A 19,567-nucleotide genomic window follows, 5' to 3' on the forward strand; every position below is an offset into this window, starting at 1 on the left:
AAGTCTAAGTTCACCTGGTTGAGCTTGAAGAAAAAAAGTATTTTGCCATGACTTCCTACTTGGTCTACATGTTTGCTCGACACCAACCGCTGACGGGATTAATTAAGAAAGGTGAGATTGGGAACGGACCAAATCAGGTGAAGGTATACAACTGCTACCCTCGATTGCATTACTATGACATTGCCCAAAGAGAAAAGAATAACATCGCATACGCAATTGGTCAGTACGAGCGTGTTAATGATGCTTTTACAATGCGCCTGGTTAGATTAATGCAAGGAGGATTGCATATAAGGTTGTCAAAACAGGCTACCACCCTGATCCGGAAATATGGTGCATGGTTCATCCAGTTCCCCAAGTTCACCTACATCAGAATAGCAGGCTTTGAGGGAACACCATTCCGGCTTCCGCGCTATCCATCAGACAGAGTAGTCCTCATGGAGGTAGCAAGGCAAGCACACCCAACAGGCAGCTTACTCAAAGACAAAAAGCAATCAGGGTTCACCTTCCCCGTGATCTTGGGTAATCTTGATGCGCACTTCAAAAATTCGGTGCAAGTTGGGGAGTCATTTGCTGAATTGGCATCCTATTGCTTACAAGAACATTTCCCTAGGAAATGTTTTGATCATAATGGATTGGGAAAGAGGGCCTACGGCAAGCATTACAGGGCCAAGGTATCGATTGAGGGCTATTGGAGCAATTGTTCAGATCGACGAGAATATTCTAGGTTGAGTGTTCAGCAAATGCGGGTTTATGAGTACCACCAGGTCCCAGATCAAGTGACAAACTATGGAAATTGCTTGCAAGTCCGAGAATTTGAAGCAGTTAAGGACCTCCCGCTAGCCATTGATTGAACTCGGGACCCAATCACAGATTTTGAAGCAGTCATGGAAGCTCCAAGAAGGTACACAGATAACTGGTTGTCCCAACAAATTTAGAGACTGACCCATGAAGGGACCCAATTCACATACAATTTGATGGGTAGTCTCGATTCCCAGTCTTCAGAGGACGAGGTTGAAAAACCTGAAAAGAAGAGAAAGAAGGCAAGGGCCAATAGAGGGACTCGAACATCGAAAAGAACAAGAGAAAAGATCCCAATCACGAGGCCAGAGGTTACTTCATCATCCAAGGACCCCAATTCAGAGGATGATGTGGTTGAACTTGATTACATACCCACTCCACCTTCAGAAAGTGATCTTGTTGCATTCGAAGCAAATAATCCTCAAACACAAAATGAGCAAGAGGCAGAGGTGAAGATCATTGGCTTGGATGAACCTAGAAACCAGGTCGAGGAGGGAGAGATTGCACCTGATCAAGGGATTGGTAAACATGAGCTCACGCAAGAGAGCAGGCATGAGTTGCAGTCGGATAGCGGCAACAAAGATGACACCATAGTTGAGGGAGAACAGAAAGAGGATGAGACTCAAGAACCCAGCAAAACTGAAGAGCAACCATTACAAGAGGATACCCAACAGTTGCTTAGTGAGGTGGGGGAGAACTCAACCATGAGTAAAGGGTTAGATACTGCACCCATTCCTCCTATGCCCGATCAGTTATAGATAGGCAGCGAGTCAGCTGAGGCCTCCAAAGAACAGAGTGAGAATCTGGCAATTGCATCCGGACAGACCATCCCTCAGGACTGGTTAATAGCTCGTGCACAACGGAAAGCGGTTGTCAAGCCACCAATTAACCTGGAGGATATCTTCTCTCGAATAGGAGAAATAAAATCCAAAGGCAGGAAAAAGCCGAAGACTTACTCCAAGATTACCCAAGACGAGCAAAGGAATCGCACGATTCATATTGCTACCCCACCTGCAGACAAACCAGCAAATCAAATTGCATTGGTTGATTACAACGTCACGACCATCCCAATAGGGCGAGCCACCAAAGAGAAAGAGAGGGAAGAATTCAGAGATTCCGTGCAGAATATGCTCAGACGGCTCGATGAAATGACCGCTGAGAGAGATATGTACCGGGCTTGTGCTGAGCAAGTTGAGGGGTACATAGATCACCTGTTGAAACCGTTGCAGCATGCCACTGAATCCCATATTCCCCCATTGGCACTAGCACAAAAGACTACAACTGAATTTGAAGGAGTGCGTGACACTGCCAAGGCCGTCAGGGAATGGATCCGAGGCATTAAAATAAAAGGAAAGAAGATTATTAATGATGTATTTGAAGTGACAATCAAAATACAAGCAGCACGGATAAAGATGCTGGAGGTGCAAAGGGAGTACGCCAAAATTCGGGAAGTGGTTGCCTTAGCTCAACCACTCATGAGGGCTCTTTTCTGGACTCACTCGGATTTCGGCACTCCATTCTATCCTAGATCCCTATAATGTCAATACTTTGAAAGAGTGGTACTGGATCGTCAGCATGAAGATGGACATGGCGGACACCATTAAGAAGATTCAGGAGGAATGTGGGATGGACCTATCCCATATCGAAAATGGCAGTGAAAATATCCATAAGGCATTGGTCATTGGCTGGACGGATACCATGGAGGATGTTGATGTAGTATCACAATGGAATGTCAGGTTGAAGCCCGGTAAAACTGCATACTATGTGGAGGACATAGAGTGCATCAGCAAGCTACATGCAGACATATTGCGCTTCGAAGATCAACAATCAGATTGGGCGCGAGCGGCTAGGGATAGTCGACTCTCATCTTGAAGGCAAGAATTTCAAAATGCACAATCCTCCTTTTCCCCCTAATGAGGAATTGTTTCCCGTTTGTATAAAATTTCAAGAGTATGTTCGGGAAGAATGTGCGGCACACCGGGACATCTGGAAAGGTTACTTGCATGAAGAGGATGAATTTGTGGAGAAAAAGTGCTTTCCTGAAAATATTTGTTTCTTTCAAATTCTAAGTGAACTTTTTCAAACATATAGTTTTTTTCCAACTACCAAAGTCATTGTAAATTTTTTGAGCTCCGTGCAAGTGCACTTTTTCGAGCAGCTTTATGTTTGGTAGTTGGTACTTATTGGATACTTTATGGTTGGTTTTGATATTTTGCTTTCCATTTATGGGTATGGACAGCCTTGTTTTAAGGGATGAATCTGGCCCACATGTTTAAGTTTAATCTTGGCAATTCATCCATTTTGAAACTCTCTATAAAGGAGTCAGTTTCTCCTTTATTTTGGGTAGGAAGTTAAAGATTGTTGCAAAAACTCTGGCAAAATTTATGTAGATTTTAATGGATGTTAAAGTTGTGTCATTTTACTGTGAGTGCATGGTCCTCTTCTCCACCCCTTTTAAATTTCTGCAAATGTATTTAATTTTCAAACAGCTTGTTTAGATATATATTTGATAGAAATCTTGGTTCAAACCATTAAGAAATAACTGATCGTTATTCCCTCTGTATGGTTATTCTGAGCCCAATTTTATGCTAAGTTTGGTTGTTAAATTTGAATGAATGGGTGTGAAAATCCAGCATTTGTATTCAACAATTTGAAAATTTAAAGTTCCTAGATGATTGCACCGGTTTTTACCAAGTTTTGCTCGTTTGCTGGCAAAGTAATCTCTAGTTATTTTAAGATTTCCGTCTATGTGTCTCAATATGTTGTCTTAGTTAAGTTAGCTAGTTGTTCTTATTACTCTCTATCCTTGTCCCTTTTTTCCCTTTTTTTAAACCCGCAAGTCAAAGCTAAAGCAACATCATGTTAAAGGTAAATCAAATGAAATCAAACTGTAAGATCTTAGGGAACCTGTGCGAAACCAGTTCTCTAACCGTAAGTCCTCTTTACGTTTCTAGCAAAACACATCAACTGTTGAGCTACCCTGCAGTCAAGACCTAACAATTAAAACCTTGAGGTCGTCCCCATTAATCAATTAAAATAGCATTAGGGATTTTCTTATCTCAAGAGAGAATAGGATACTTAGCATCCTATTATGCGTTGATTGGAGAGAGTTGTAGTTCCGTGATTTTAGCCATGTCAACACAAACCAGATCAAATAATATGATCAAGCAATCTTCCAAATCACTGAAACAAATGAGGAATAAAGTATTCTAGCTTCCCAAACAGATAAACCATCCATATCAATGCAATGCAATGCAAACATCGGAACACCAAAACAACTCACAGCAACACAGGAATATGTTGACATCAATGACAACAACATATCCTAGCAGCAACAACATATCCTAGCAGCAACAATATCCAACAAAAATGACATAAAGCATTATTGGGTAAGTGTATCTTTGGTTTGTTCTCTATTCTATTCTTAAGTTGTGGGCACGTTTTTTTATGCAACTTAAGTGGCTTTTAGTTGTGGGCATGTCTTTTTATGCACCTCAAGTGACTATTAGCCTAAAAACTTAATATTTCTCCCTTTTGAGTTTAATGACTTAAGAAACATGTACTTAGGTGATTTTTATCAAACAAGTACAAAAAGGGTCAAGGGGGCATTGGAAAATAAGGAGCCTTTTGGCTCAATTTTTGAGGGTTTAATTCGAAGCATTGGATTGGGCTTGCAATGAATCTATGGCTAAGATTAGATCATTCATTTGGGAGTGTCATCATATAACATATTAGGGTTCTCTTGGAGCTAATTATGTGATCAGAATTTTCTCTATTGTTGTTGCAATCTTTTGGCTTGAGGTTTGAAACCCTTGAGTAACCTTAGCTTCGGTGAGACATACAGGCTCCCCCTAGTCAAGAGGGTGTGTTTTTGTGGAAGGGCTTTAATCTTTGATTCCCTAGCACATCATGTCCCCCTAGTCAAGAGGGTGTGTTTTTGTGGAAGGGCTTTAATCTTTGATTCCCTAGCACATCATGTCCAGAGCTACATATTCTTATCAGGTTTTGGAGATCATTTTGGAGGAGTGATTCAGAGGAATCGGAATCAGGTTTGGACAACCTACAGCAATACTCCTGCATGTTCTTGAGCTTTACTGAAGCTAACATCAGCAAGGACAAGTGTGTCACCTTGGTGAGACCCAACGCTGATTTCCTGAGGGTTTTGGCAAAGGTGGCTAGGGTTTTTAAGGCATTTTCTGAGGTATTTGAATTTTGGGCATTAACCTGTACACTTCTGATTTACTTTCATTTTAGAAAAATAATGTAAGTTGTCTATAAAATTTCTAGACAGTTTTAGCGTATTTTTTGTAACTTTTTGACATTCAGAAATTTCTATAAATCCATAGAACTAACAGAAAAATATTATGAGTATAGATCTGAATTTGTTGAAGGTTTATCTATTTGCAAATAAAATTTCAGAATTTTCTATTGCATATTTTTGGGGATATTGTTGTCTTTCCATTATCCCTATTTGGGGATATTACAGTGGTATCAAAGCTGTAGGTCTTGGCAGCCTATCTGGGTTGGTTATATGCGTGGAAAGGGTGGTCACAATATTGAAAAAAAAGGAGTAATGGACAGCAATAATCAACCAAATACATCAGATGAAGATGAGGCAAAACAAATGTTTGCTGAAATGCTAAAACAATTACAAAACACCAATCATTATTTAAGTTAGTTGGCTCATAAGCTGCAGAAAACAATGAACACTCTACTAGCAAACCTTCAGGTTCATCACAATCTAGACCTTTCATGCCTACCTTTCTAAAAGAGGATGAGCGTATGCAGGAAGAATACATGGATAACAATGAGGATGCTGATATTTTGGCTAAGTATCAAGCTTTGGGGACAGATTTTCAGTCAACTATCTCTATTAGAGAATATTTTGAGGTGACCAAACATACAAAGCCAAAGCTGAATCAATGGAATCAAGGGAAGCAAAATTATGGGCTACAGGAAAGCTTGGGTCGTCTATCCTTGCCGAGCTTTGATAGATCATCCAAGGGTACTGCTAGAGCTTGGATTCAGAAGTTGGATACTCACCTCACCCTAAATCGGATGAAGGAGATTGAGGGCATTAGTTTGCTACCCTTCACCTTGAAGGAGCAGCACATGAGTGGTGGTATCACAGTTTAATGGCATAGGGTCATGGTGCAATAGTTCTCTTATGATCAAGTTTGCACTATATTGATAGAGTGGTTTGGCCGCAAGGATTCAAAGGCACGCTCCATAGAATCAGCACAATTGGGACAAGTTGGGACACTTGATGCATACATTTCAAAGTTTCAGCTTGTCAGTACTGGTCTCATATGTGATGGGAGGAGGTTGACTTCTAGTTCATAGAGGGTTTGTTAGAACCTCTGAGAGGTTGGGTTAGAGCTTTTGATCCACCTTCTTTGCAGGACACTATTTAGCATGCAAGGAACATGGAGTTATCCACACTATAGGCCGAATTTTCTAGCAAGTTTCTGCAAAGATCATTATCATAGAACTTGCCATAGAGGAAAGACAAGAAACTAAAATGTACTAGACCAACTAGTGAGTTTTCTGGGCTAGTTGGTAGCACACCATGTGATTTGAGAAATGAATTGAGATGGAAGAGGCTTTGCTTCAACTATCATGAACCTTGGATACCTAGATAGAAGTGTATAAGTGGGGGGCAAGGCCCACTGTATTGAGGTCTTCAAGGATCCTAGTAATAATGAGTTAGATGAGACACGGGTTCTCGATGAGTTGCATGAGTAGATGGGTGTAGATACAAGTACAAATGAGCATTAGGATGATTTCGCACAAGTAGGTGGTCGAATGTTACCATCACTAGCACTCGTTATAACACCTTCAGTGTAAGGGGCATTATGCAGGGACAGTGAGTTGTCGTTCTGATTAATAGTGGGGCTACCCACAAGTTCATCAATTTGTCCTATGTGAATAAGTGTGGCTTGCAAGTTGAGGAGCATGGCGGTTTCCAAGTACGGACAACGAGTGGCAGGATGTTGAATTGTGTTAATCGTGTTCCACAGTTGAGTATGACTTTAGGTAACTACACCCTTATTGATGACTTTATGTAATTGGCATTGATGAGACAAATGTTGTGTTGGGTGTTCAATTGTTGCATTCTATAAGTCATTACGTCACAGATTTTAAGACTATGCAATTGAGTTTCACAACAAATGATCGAAAGGTGGTGTTATCTAATATTCATAATCTACCCCCCTAAATAAGAATATTACATATATAAGATAGTTAGGGAAAGCTCCTTGTAATTATCTATAATTGCCAATAAATAGAATTTTGAAATGCCTCACATTATTCATAATTTGCAACATTTTAAATTCCCAACTTTTATAAATAAAGAGCTATCATTTTAATTTTAAATCCCTACTTAGTAAGTAAACTAGTAATCTCAATTTAATTTCCTAGCAATTTAAATAAAATGAAATAACATTTAAATTTTAGACTTCATATTTTATAATGATATACTCTTAACATCAGTAATTTAGATTTTTAATAAACAATTTCTAACTTATAGGATGGTTAAATTAGTTAAGGAATTCAAATTCCTAACTTACAATTTAACACTAAGGTCTTTCTACCAACATTTAGGATTGGAGGTGCCACCACCAAGTTTCTTTTCTTTTTTAAATATTAAAAGGAGCTTGCCCTAACTATGTGTTCACTAAACCCTAATTCTCTCAACTTATCCACCTACCATTCTTTTTATGCATTTTCCTTTTTATGCCTGAGCTCAAGAGGTTGATGGGTAGCATGGTGGCCAAGGGGGGAGGAGTGAGCCAAACACCCCAGTGGGCATGGTGGGTACTCCTAGGTTTGCCTAGGTGATACCCTAGGTAAACTCAAGGCCGCACCTAGACCTAACACAAACCAAGACCCACACTCAACCTCAAATTATTGTATCCAATATTTGAGCTAATATAAGACAAGCATGGCTCGTTGGACAAGCACAGTGATGTTTTTTGATTTACCAAATGGTCTACCCACAAATCATGGTTTTGAGCATGTTATGCCACTATGACATTTTGAGTGTTTGGTGATGCCCTTTGCGTTATCAAATGCCCCAACTACTTTTCAGCCTTGCATGAACCATGTGTTCAACAAGCAATTGCAGAAATTTGTGCTAGTTTTCTTTGATGACATCTTGGTATACAACAAGACATGGGAAGAGCATATATGACACACCTTGATGAGGTGTTAAGTATCTTGGCAACTAACTCCCTTTTTGTGAAAGCCTCTAAGTGTGAGTTCTGCATGACCAAATTATTGTATTTGGGATATGTCATTGGTGAAGGTGGTGTGAAGGCACACAAGGAAAAGATTCAAGTTATACTTGATTGGCCACCACCAAAGAACTTGTCCCACTTTCTTCATTAACCGCTCCTTTGACAGATTTGACCAAGAAGGATGCCTTTGTTTGGATGGATGAGACTAAAAATATTATGGACCATCTTAAGAAGGTAATGAGTACTTGTCTCATTTGGCTTTACCAGATTTCTCTAAACCTTTTGTGCTTGAGTGTGATGCATCCAGTATTGGTAGTGATGCTGTTTTGACGCAAGACAAGCACCCAATTGCTTATGAGAGTCAAAAAATTGAATGAGGTTGAAATGAGGTTCTCTACATATGACAAGGAAATGTTGGCAATCATGCATGCACTCGAAAAGATTTGTCAATATCTTGTGGGAAACAAGTTTATAGTAAGGACTGGTCATAATAGCCTTAAGTATTTCATTGAGCAAAAGGGATTAAATGAAAGACAACAACATTGGGTGAGTAAGCTCCAAGGATATGACTTTGATATTGAATTTGTCAAAAGGAAAAATAATGTGGAACAAATATCAATAGATTTCATCACTGGGCTGCCCAAGATCAATGGTAAGGATTGTATTTTTGTTGTGGTGGATAGACTCACTAAATATGCTCACTTTATGTCATTGCCTTTCGATTTTAAAGCACCACAAGTTGCTTGTCTATTTTTTGAACAAGTGTTCAGACTTATGGTGTGCCAAAAAGAATTGTAAGTGATAGAGATCACATATTCATCAGAACTTTTGGCAAGAATTGATGAAGCTGGCTGGAACAAAACTCAATCATAGCACTAGCTATCATCCTCAAACAGATGGTCAAACAAATTTTTTTTTTTAAATGGCTTGAAGGCTACTTGACAAACTATGTTTCAAGACAGCAAAAGGCATAAGCAAAGTTGTTACATTTGGCAGAATTTTGTTACAACACTACATATTATATGAGCGTAGGTATGGCCCCTTTTTTCGAAGCTTTGTATGGTTATGAAGCTTCTACATTTGTTGACTTGGTTTTTTTATTCTAGAGCTCCAAAAGCTCTTGAGTGGGCTAAAGAGAATCAAGATATCTTTAAGGCACTTAAGAATAATATTCAGATTGCAACAGAACAGCAAAAGAAATATGCTCATCGCCATCAAGTTGAGAGGTCTTTTGAGGTGGGAGAAATGGTATTTTTGTGTCTTCAACCTTATAGACAATTCTCATTGAAAGTAAGTGGAGCCAAAAAGCTTAAACAAACTTTTTATGGGCCTTTCAAGATGATTAAAAGAATTGGTGAAGTAGCATTTGAGTTAAAGCTGCCATCTACAGGCAAAATCCACAATTAAATTAATTTTTTTTTAAACCAATAAATTAAGTAAATTTCATGTCAAAAGAAAGGAAAAGCTAAATCCTCACAACACTGCTCTTCCAGAAAAAAACTTTAAATAATAAAATCCAATCAACAGGGCAATTGACCTCAGTAATTTTACTTATTTCTAGTTCAGGTTGAGGTTTGGCAATTTATCCTTTTTTTCCGGGTTCAATACAAGTGGATTCAAGTTCAACCATACAATATATAAAAGAACCATAATTTGCACAAAATGTACAACATTAATACTGGATTGAGAACACAGCCAATAAATGGTAATTCAATGCCAAATGTAAAATCATAAAAGTTGAAAATTAATCAAAATAGCTTATATCATGGTAGCATTACTCTGAATCGAGATTTTTAATCAAAGAATGATCAGGAAACTACAATATGCTGAAAATTTCATATAAATCAGGAAACGCCAGTTGTTTTCTGCAAGCCAAATTAAGGGAAAAGGATGCTGCTATTCTATCAATGCAATGCAAAACTATTCTTCATTTTTACTTTTGAAAAGTTGAAAACCAAAGGAAGGGTTCCAGGTAAGCAGACCCGGTGGGATCAAGGGATGGCACCCCCTCACAGAATTTGGGGGCAGACAAATTAAGGCCTTCAAGACCTTAGGGGCATTCATGCCACGTGCCATTTTTCATAAATTTACCACATTTAACCAGGCTCTGAATCCTTCAAAAAATGTACTTTTTTAGAGTTGGGTTTTCTTTTTAAGTGAAATAGGTTCGACTTAGGTTGATATTTTTTTAAATCGGGGCTGTGGCCATGGGTGTACCCAGGAGCAGCCAAGGTGCTGCCCTGCCACTCCCATTGCAGGACCAGTATCCAAACAGGTTGAGTACAGGACTGGGACTCAAGCTACACCCTGCAACTTGATTATAATATCAATGAACATGGAAGAATTGGTCATTTGCACTGGTATCAAATATTAGAAAAGTTTCTCTTTGCCTCTTAGTGAAGCAAATTATGAGGTTGAGGGAGGGAATCAGTAGCGAAAAAAATGTTTCAGCCAATGTTCAGATCATGTAAAGTTACCTAGTGTTTTCTTTTATGTGTGCCAATGTATGCAACTCTTTTAAGTTCACAGCCTAGATTTGAATCATGAACTCTAACTGTTATTTTGCTCAGTTAGAGATAAGAATGTTTATCTTTCCTTTCCATGCTTAGGATCAAAAGAAATTTTCAATTTATGTGTGACAAATTATATATTTGTTTAAACAAATAGTCAGAAGTCATCCAGGGATTTAGTTGAGCTTACAATCAAAGGAATGAAAGCTAACCAAAAATATGAGTGCCAACCTGCAGTCAACAAAAAAATCTGATAAGTTCAAACTTGAAAGGCCAATATTTTACACGTTCATACCAAACAATATGCATTCTACAAGGCAACTTTCTTCAAAACTGATCTACATCTTGACCGTAATTCACGTCAAAACATGATAAAGCATTTTAAACAATTGAATTCCTTTATTATAAAAGAACAAGGATTAAGTCAAAATTGTCTCGACTCTCATCATTGCAAACTAAAATCACTATGATCATGTCAAGAAAGATTAAAAGGTCACTTTAAGACTAGCCAACATGAAACAATTCCCGTGCACTTATTGACTCGTACCTCAATATAAAATAAGATTCTCAAATTACCATAAAAAAGTCATTATTTATGCTAGACACTATTCCACTGATGCACAGTGCAATAGCAGTCTCAAAATGAGTGGCAACCGCATTCAAATAGAAGAAGCTTCAACTATAGCAGATTGTGAGGTTGTCTTTTGGTGAATAGAAGATTTCAGAAGCAAACAAGACCTCTTTAAACCCTATATATCCTAATATTACAATATGTTGAGGATGAAAAGGATTAGAATCTAAAATAACATGCAACCAGATTCAAATAGAAGAAGCTTCAAATCTAGTAGATTGTGAGGTTGTTTTTTGGTGGACAGAAGATTTCAGAAGCGACAAAGACCCCTTTCAAGTCCCATATATCCCAATATTACAAGATGCTGATCATGAAAAGAAATAGAATCTACAATAACATGCTTCTATTTTATAATCATGTAAAATGGGGATTGTAGGGCGATTAATTTCAAAATATTTAAATTAAGCATCAATAGTGGTGGCATCAATCTAAAGAGAAGGATCACTTAATTAATCATTAATGTAACAAAGATATAAAAGGCAGATAAACAATTATCATCTTTATCTCTTCCACCCATACCAAGTGTTTCCCCTATAGCTTTATAGAAATTTTACCATGGTATATTAGGAAATCCAAAAACACATGAATTTAATTGGTATAATTGAGAACCCACCACTAACATTGAGAAGCAAAAAGATCACCACAAAAAACCACAGGTACCCACTGCAGCCATTGATGTCATTACAAAGTTAGAGAACAGCAAAAACAATTCTTGTTTACAAAACCTACCAAGTTTCTAACCAGATAACATTAAGACAAAATTAAAAATTTTGGATCAAGAACTGCTAGAACTCGCTCATACAACAAGAAATACAAACTATTTCATATTTAACTGAATGGCTAGTACTAACCTTATACCAACAACTTTCTTGAAATCTGCTTCAAGAGTTCGCATCATGTATTTGTGAAAATCAAATTTTGGATTTGTTTTACAATGAGTCTACACAAAATGAGGGATTGAACAAATGTGTTATTGAAAACACCCATACCATGGTCATAATGCTTGTTTATCTTTTAAACTAGACCATAGAAAAGGTGATATAGAAAATACAAGAGAAAATAAGTATAACAAGACAACTTCCTCAAATTTGAATAGCTGCATGAAATGTTAATGCACGCGCTTATAAGGATGGATCAGGTACAATGGCAGTTGCAAACAAAATCAACTTAAACCCTCTTTGAACTTTACCTCAATGAAGCTCAATCGTAGTGTGCTGTAATCTGCCTTTGACACTGAGCCATAGAATTGCTTAAAAAAAGATGCCTGAGAAAAACATAAAAATTGTTGCTGTCAATTTAATCACATCATCTCAAGACTGTATAAAATTGCATAAATAAATCTTCTTTTCTTTTTTTCTTAATTTAACAAGAAGAAGTTGTATGCATAATAAAGACAGTAATCACCCCTTTGGAAAATGGATTAAAACACTTTAGAATGAATGTAACAAAAGATGTATTGTTTGATCTGTACGCTCTTTTGTGTTATAATAACTAGAAATTGAAGAATGTTTTCAAATAAAGTATGTTGATGCATTGTCTGGATGATTAGGGATGGGATTGTTAAATAAAGATATGGATTCCTTAAAAAATTTGCTGACTATCTAGCAAATCTGCAAAACAAATCAGTTTAATAATATATTATACACTTTGTCTAGGAAAGGAACATTTTGTGTCAACTGCATATATCATAATATATTCAATAAAATGACTTTTATATTAAAAATTATCAATAGAAATTTTAAGCCTTGTTTTACATTAAGATAGATTCAAATATTCCAACAAGTTCTTAGTAATCGGTTATCTACATTCAGGTAGTGCATAATAACAGTGAGTGTGCCTAGAAAATAGCTTCAGAAAAAGCAAACGTAATCTGGAATATGATGTCCCTGCCTTTACATAGAGTAAACCAAAACATGCATACCATCCAACTCAATATGTAGGATTTTTTCCACTTGGCATGACTCTTGACAAAATCATCTTCCGCTACATGGGTGAATTTCCTCTGATTAATAGCTGCAATCACATAGAATAATAACAAAATTCAGTGTGTCTGATATTGGCATAAGTCTCCACCAATAGCTGCACCCTTTGAAAAATATTCTATCCATAGAAGCAAAGGTGATACTCAATGAAAAATCTAGCATTAACCTAAACAAAGTTGATTCTTACGAAGTTGAATTAATCTGATATCATCTACCTCATCTATGCAGACATTTTTTATTTTATTTGGCATTGAATAATGAATTCTTGATATTAAAGACAGCCCTTGAATCTGACAGTAAAGAATATTTATATAGAAAGGCAGCAAAATTGTGACTTACCATCTTGTGGATCGTATTTTTTTGCTTGAATGTCGTCCTCCCAAGTCTTCCATGTACGTATCTTAGACAAAAAGATGTTTATGAAAATCCAAGCAAGGAACAATAAATATGCGTGAAAAGATAACAAGATACTGACAGTACAGTATGCTTTATCCAATCTCTTTCTTTAATTCATAATTTTCCATCTTGCTTGCATATTTATCATAGTCAAGGCAACATTTAAAATTTAAAGCAACTGACCTTTGCACTTCCTAGTAGCATGGTCAAAACACAAAAGACCACGTGAACTATAGCCAAGATGAATATGAAGATATGCAACTGATGCATTCCCTCTTGGGACAAAAAAGGTTTCTTTCCCTGCCAAGAAATTCCAAAATTCTCACTTAGATTTTTTTTAATCATTCCGAGGTCAAATTCTTAAACTAATAATTCAGATTAATGCTCTTTTTAATCAATTCAAGTTTTATAAACATTTATTATGACCAGAAATTTTACTTCTCAAATTAGTTCTTAAAATACCTTAAGGTATCATATATATCAATAGAAAAGCAGTTGACACCTACATGTTCATTCCTGTGATAAAATTTACTTTAATAGAGAAGCAGCAAAGATGATAAAACATCTGCTTCTTGTTATTGAAAATTGAAATAAAGGGTTTTGAAACTCCAAACCCCCTTGCAGTTGATATACTTGGCATGAAAATCACTATGTCAGTGATTCACAAAGGGTGATCATTTGATATCCTTATAAAAAAATTGCAAACTTTATTATCTGCAGATCCCATCACGTCATTGTGGAGCCACTCAAGTTGGACATAGCCCCAGGCTCAGAAAAATGGCTATGAAAAGGCCCAGACCCTTTTTTAAATGCAGATGCTTAAAGTTTATAAGAGGAAAACAAAATAATTGAATGTATTGTCAAATAACAGTCCTCTCCTTCACATTGTCAGTATTGATCAGATTGAAGGGAATAATCACCCATCCTGTAGCTATCAATGAGGAAGATGGTAAAGGAAGCAATACAGTGGTGCCTCAGAGGATCCCTATCAGACCTCATGCTCTTGCTTCTGCCCCTTGTAGAGTGCAGGTAAGATCCCTCTCATCATTTCAGGGTATAGGTAATGCAAGCATTTCATGTGACAATGTTAGTTTGCCCTCATTGTACCCTAAACAGTCCACCAAAGTGTATTCAATGGCTAACCTGCAAATAACCAGTACCCATAAGCACTGCAGCATTCTTCTCACTATCACTTGGTATGAACAACAACAGTAACACCAAGGATCCTAGGCTATAGCTCTTTCAAATCTTAGTTCTCAAGGACCTACATAATATATCTTTAGGTCTCACCCTCTAGATAATTCTACAATTTCCCCCAATATTCTTCTCACCAACAAGGAGCTCATCAAGCTGGATGGGATGACCCTAACTCTTCACCCAATCCACCAGTGAATCCTTCATCTCCCCAAGGAGGTCTGGCCAACACACCCTACCTCCATGATATGATTAGAATTTATATAGCTTTGGTGAGGGGGAGCATGGTTCCCATATCTCTATTGGTGGGAATGCCTTGTAAAACTAAAAACTAATTAGTTATATGTAAAAACAAGATGAAGACATCTCTCAGCTTCAGAAGAACAATCAGTATCAACAGAATCATGCTGAGAAGTTCATTCTTTGTGAGCCTTTCAAGAAGCTTATTGCTGAGGTTATGCACAAACTATTTTTTTTTATTTTTATAATGCATATTGTTTACAAATATTCTGCTCATACAAGCATCAATATGAGACCTCGTGAGCACTTAGTAGAGACTAATACAAGCTCTTTATAAGCAAATACATGAGAAATAACCTACAAAAGACCAAGAGTCACTACTTAGAAATTCACTTTATCTAGAAACCACATCCACATTAGAAGCCAATCATGGAAGACCAAATGTCAAAGCTTAGAATTCAACATTATATGTCCTTATGGGGATTTGAACTTGGGTCTGCCCAATGAGAACCCAACATTTCAACCAATTAAGCTCAACCCCTTGGACAAGAATGTTGAATATCAACATGTTCCAAGAAGATAAGCCACTCAAGCAGGCAGCTCCAGCATACTCAAGCTCACAATACTGATTGGCATGTCCTAGTCTATCAATATAATCCGCAAACAGCTACTTGGCTTCCATCAAATGCCAAGACAAAGAAGCCACCCCTAGAACTCACCAATGTTGCCACAATGGAACTTAGTAACAGCTGCTCATTCTCTAGGACTGAATGACAAATATCACACCTCATCCATCCCAATTTTGTCAAAACACAAAGTTTAATGTGGTACTCTTGCACCTCTTCATTGCTTATATCTTTTGTTCCCGGGGCCACATCCCCAAGGTTTTTTCAGGTGTACCCATCCTGGGGATGCAAAAATAGCTGGAGGACTTCCCCTAGCCATTACCAAATTATAATTTTTTGCCCTAGAAATTTCAGAAACAAGGAGACAAATCAAGGATGAGTCAGGGACAGTCCAACATCCCCAAGACGGCCAGGGAAGTCTCAAACATCCCCTAACCATCCCAAGAATGGCCAAGTATCCCACAGCTTCGCAAGTAATTTATTTTAAAAAGAGTCTGAAATTAAAAAATTTGTTTCATTTTTATTTTTTCTTGGGCCGCCACACCTCACCTAGCCCTAAGTCAACAGAAAAAGGCCTCCCTATCTCATTCTAACTCAGATTTACATGCCAATAAAATTTGCATCCAAGTTGAAGCCAAAAAAATTATTTTGTGCAGGGTTTGAAGGTGCAGCTGGAAAAATCAGCATTAGTGAGCACTTAGAAGTGTGTAGTTAGGTAGCAAGAAAAGCGGAAAAGATAAATAATTCATCCATTTTTTATTTTTGTTTTCTGTTTTTTTTCAAAGTTTAAAGGAGGAAATGTATTAAAAAAAAATTCAATTCTCAGTTTGCACTTGCACTATTATTTCACAAAACAACATGAGCAGCAGCAATGAGAGTAGTGAACATGAGAAGAAAGAAAGAAATCAAAAGGTGAGAGTTTCAAGCTTGATTGGGGGTTTATCAAAGTCTATGAGTGTTGTGGGTGAAGGGGAATAGTAACAAAATTCGTTTGAGTGCACTTCCACCACTTTAAAACCTTATGCAAATGGCCCTTTAATTCCAAAAATCCTCTTCTCCACTTTGTGACACTCCTGGACAAAGATGGAAAGAAAAATTCAAGGGGTATTAGAGTGTGGTTGTGTCACATTTGCAAAGGAGCTACACAAGAGTATATTCTTATCTATTGGGCCTTACAAGACATGGTGTAAAAAATGTGCCCAGATATAGAGGAGGATGAGAAAGTAGAGGTTCATAAATTGCATATGAAGGTGGAAGCAAGGTCTAAGGGTTTGCCAATGCCAACAGAATCCTCACAATCAACTATGCATATGCCTCTATGGTTGGTAGTGGTAATGGTAGTGGTGATGTTTCTCCAAGAGGAAAGAGAAAGACTATTGCTAGTGAAAAGGAAAGGATCGTTGCATATATGTTCTATTTGTGAGCAAAAGATGTGGCATTCTTCCATTGCCAAATTTTTCTATACCCATGCCATCCCATTCTACGTAGCATGTTCTTCTTATTTTAAACTGTTGGTAATTAAGGTGTCTCAACCTTTGCAATTTCCTAACACTGGTTATTATTTAATTAGTTATTTTTAGCCTATATTTGTAATTAAATCATAGCAGCAAAACTCTTTTGGAGAAATTATCGCCAAAAGTATAAGATTTTTAAAAAAAATTGGGAAATATCAGATTTATAAAAAAAAGAAAAAAAAAATTGTAGAACAAGAGTCAAAAACTAGTTTTTTTTTCTAAATTTAAGGGCAATTCAATAGCATAGAGATATTGAAGCAAATAAAATAAAGAGTTAAAGATTTTTGTTATTTATATTCATATTGCTGATTACATTGTAAAAAACATACCACAACATAAATAATAACTAGATGGTGACAGTTGTCAAAATGTCAATTACAATATAGTTTGCGACTTTGTACAAAGTCAATCTATAAACTAAGTACAAAGTTTCCAAAAAATCAAATGTAGCCAATGACATGCTAGAGGGCAAGAGATCCTGATGATGAAGCTCCTGGGTGAGAGCTTGTCCTAGCTCATTTAATAACATGAGGATCCACGTTGGCATCCATCATGATCTCAAAATCATCAAGCTCAAGAAAATAATCATCACCAACAATCCACTCAAATTATGGATCAATCTCGTCGAGGTCAATTGGCTTGTCTTCCTCAATACTTCATCTTTTTGTCCATGTAGAAATTAGTCTTTGCATCCAAATGAAAAACACAATGAATACAATTTCAATTGACTGCAAGTATATTAAAAAAAGTCTTACCTTGGGCTTTCTTTAAGCTTCAAGCGGAGGTTGTGGTGAAAAAACATTAAGTTATTCATCAATTGTTGAGTTAGGCAGTTGTGTTTCTTAAGGAATGAATGTGTTAAAAAACACTCCAAGTACACTCACAAGTGGATGAGCTGCATGGCTGGCTCAAAATAAGTAGCGCATCAACCTAATATTTTTGGTTTTGTAACCAAAAAACTCCCACCATTGCACTAAAAAACACATTATATGGAGATGATATCACGTAAGAATATCATAAAATCTTAACACATTTAATGATCATGTCAACAAAATAAAGACACAGTCAAAAGCTTAGAGAGTCTACCCGGTTGGAAGGTCTTTCTAGTTTCTACCTTCCATGGAAGCCCTAGAAAAGAGAAAACCCCTTGCCTACCTATACATTTGCATCTCTGATATAGCTTCATGCAATTGTTTCAGGGTTGGAAACATTTTCTCCATGCACATGAACAAGCCTTGTGCGATCTTAGCATCAAGATGTTTGAATGAAGAGTTGTAGAAAAATGTTGGATTGAGAAAGTATCCTACAACCTGGAGAGGAGAGTGCATTTGTTGATCACATCTCCTATCAATTATGTCCCATAATGGCATATACTTATCCCTATTATTTTCCATCCTACCCCTCATCACCTCCTTGTTATTTGTAACTAGGTAAGATGGGTTCGGATTGCCTTAAGGCAACATCCGAACCCATATAGGACTGGGTCCTATCCTAAAGGGGTAACGTGCCCCCAAGTTGAGCCCAGCCCTATACCTTCACGCCACCCTAAATACTCCACGCCAAAAGAAGGAAGGCCGACTTGGACTTAATAAAGGTTAAGGTCTCATATAAATAAAGTCAACTTGCAAACACAATTCAGTGATCCATGAAATCAGCGAATTAGCTCTGCAAACAAGAGGTGGGAAATCACTAAAGAAGGTTGTGCGAATTTATCCAAGGATTGTGCGAACTTGTTCAAGGATTGGGCGAACTTATTCAAGAGGATATAGGGCATTTTTGGTGCAGTCTTGAAGCATGCCAAAAGGGCAGATCTGATATATAAAGATCATATTCAGAAAAGCAAGCTAAGTATTGTATTTGTGCAATAAGAGTGAATACATAATCTGACCTGTGGGTCTTTAATGTTGGGTTTTTCCTCCTTGGAGGTTTTCCCAGGGTATTTGTGTTTGTCTCTTGGTTCCTGGTTTCATTCTTGAATTTACTTGATTATAGTTTACTAAATTACAAATCTGATTAATAAACTAGGGCATGATCAAATGTTACAAATCTGATTAATAAACTAGGGCATGATTAAATGTTACAAATCTGATTGGTGATCTAGGGCACGAATTTAACATGGTATTAGAGCTAAGGTTATACTAACCCTCAGATTTTAGTAAGCTCTTACCTTCAGGTTGCTATTCATCTTTTATTAAGATAATGACAGGGGTGAAGTTAGAGGGCATCATTGGGTCCTCATCAAGGAGTCATTCTTTAATTCATTAAAGATTGTGGAGATTCGAGTGAAGAACCAAAGAAGGAAGTAACTGATATTTCTCCTTTCAGATTTTCAGATCTCTAGAACGCAAAGTGTATACTGTAGAGTTAGTACCTTATTCAAACCTTCAGAGTTGTTGATTTTCAGAATTGGTTTGAACCCTAGATTGGTATATATTTCA

At 37.1% G+C, this 19,567-nt stretch overlaps 1 protein-coding gene across 4 annotated transcripts in view; it reads right to left on the minus strand.

Moving 5' to 3' along the window:
• Positions 1–19,567, minus strand: part of LOC131050392 (MLO-like protein 1) — a 106,276-nt gene that overhangs the window by 61,878 nt on the left and 24,831 nt on the right. For all 4 annotated transcript variants that reach the window (XM_057984552.2, XM_057984553.2, XM_059221803.1 and 1 more), the window contains 7 exons: positions 13,739–13,855; positions 13,499–13,559; positions 13,099–13,190; positions 12,367–12,441; positions 12,029–12,117; positions 11,791–11,840; positions 10,737–10,777 (listed from right to left, as the gene is read on the minus strand). In XM_057984552.2, coding sequence (XP_057840535.1) covers positions 10,737–10,777; positions 11,791–11,840; positions 12,029–12,117; positions 12,367–12,441; positions 13,099–13,190; positions 13,499–13,559; positions 13,739–13,855 — 525 coding nt within the window. The remainder of the gene's footprint in view (positions 1–10,736; positions 10,778–11,790; positions 11,841–12,028; positions 12,118–12,366; positions 12,442–13,098; positions 13,191–13,498; positions 13,560–13,738; positions 13,856–19,567) is intronic.

This window comes from Cryptomeria japonica, chromosome 1 (assembly GCF_030272615.1).
Source record: "Cryptomeria japonica chromosome 1, Sugi_1.0, whole genome shotgun sequence".
Lineage (NCBI taxonomy): Eukaryota > Viridiplantae > Streptophyta > Pinopsida > Cupressales > Cupressaceae > Cryptomeria > Cryptomeria japonica.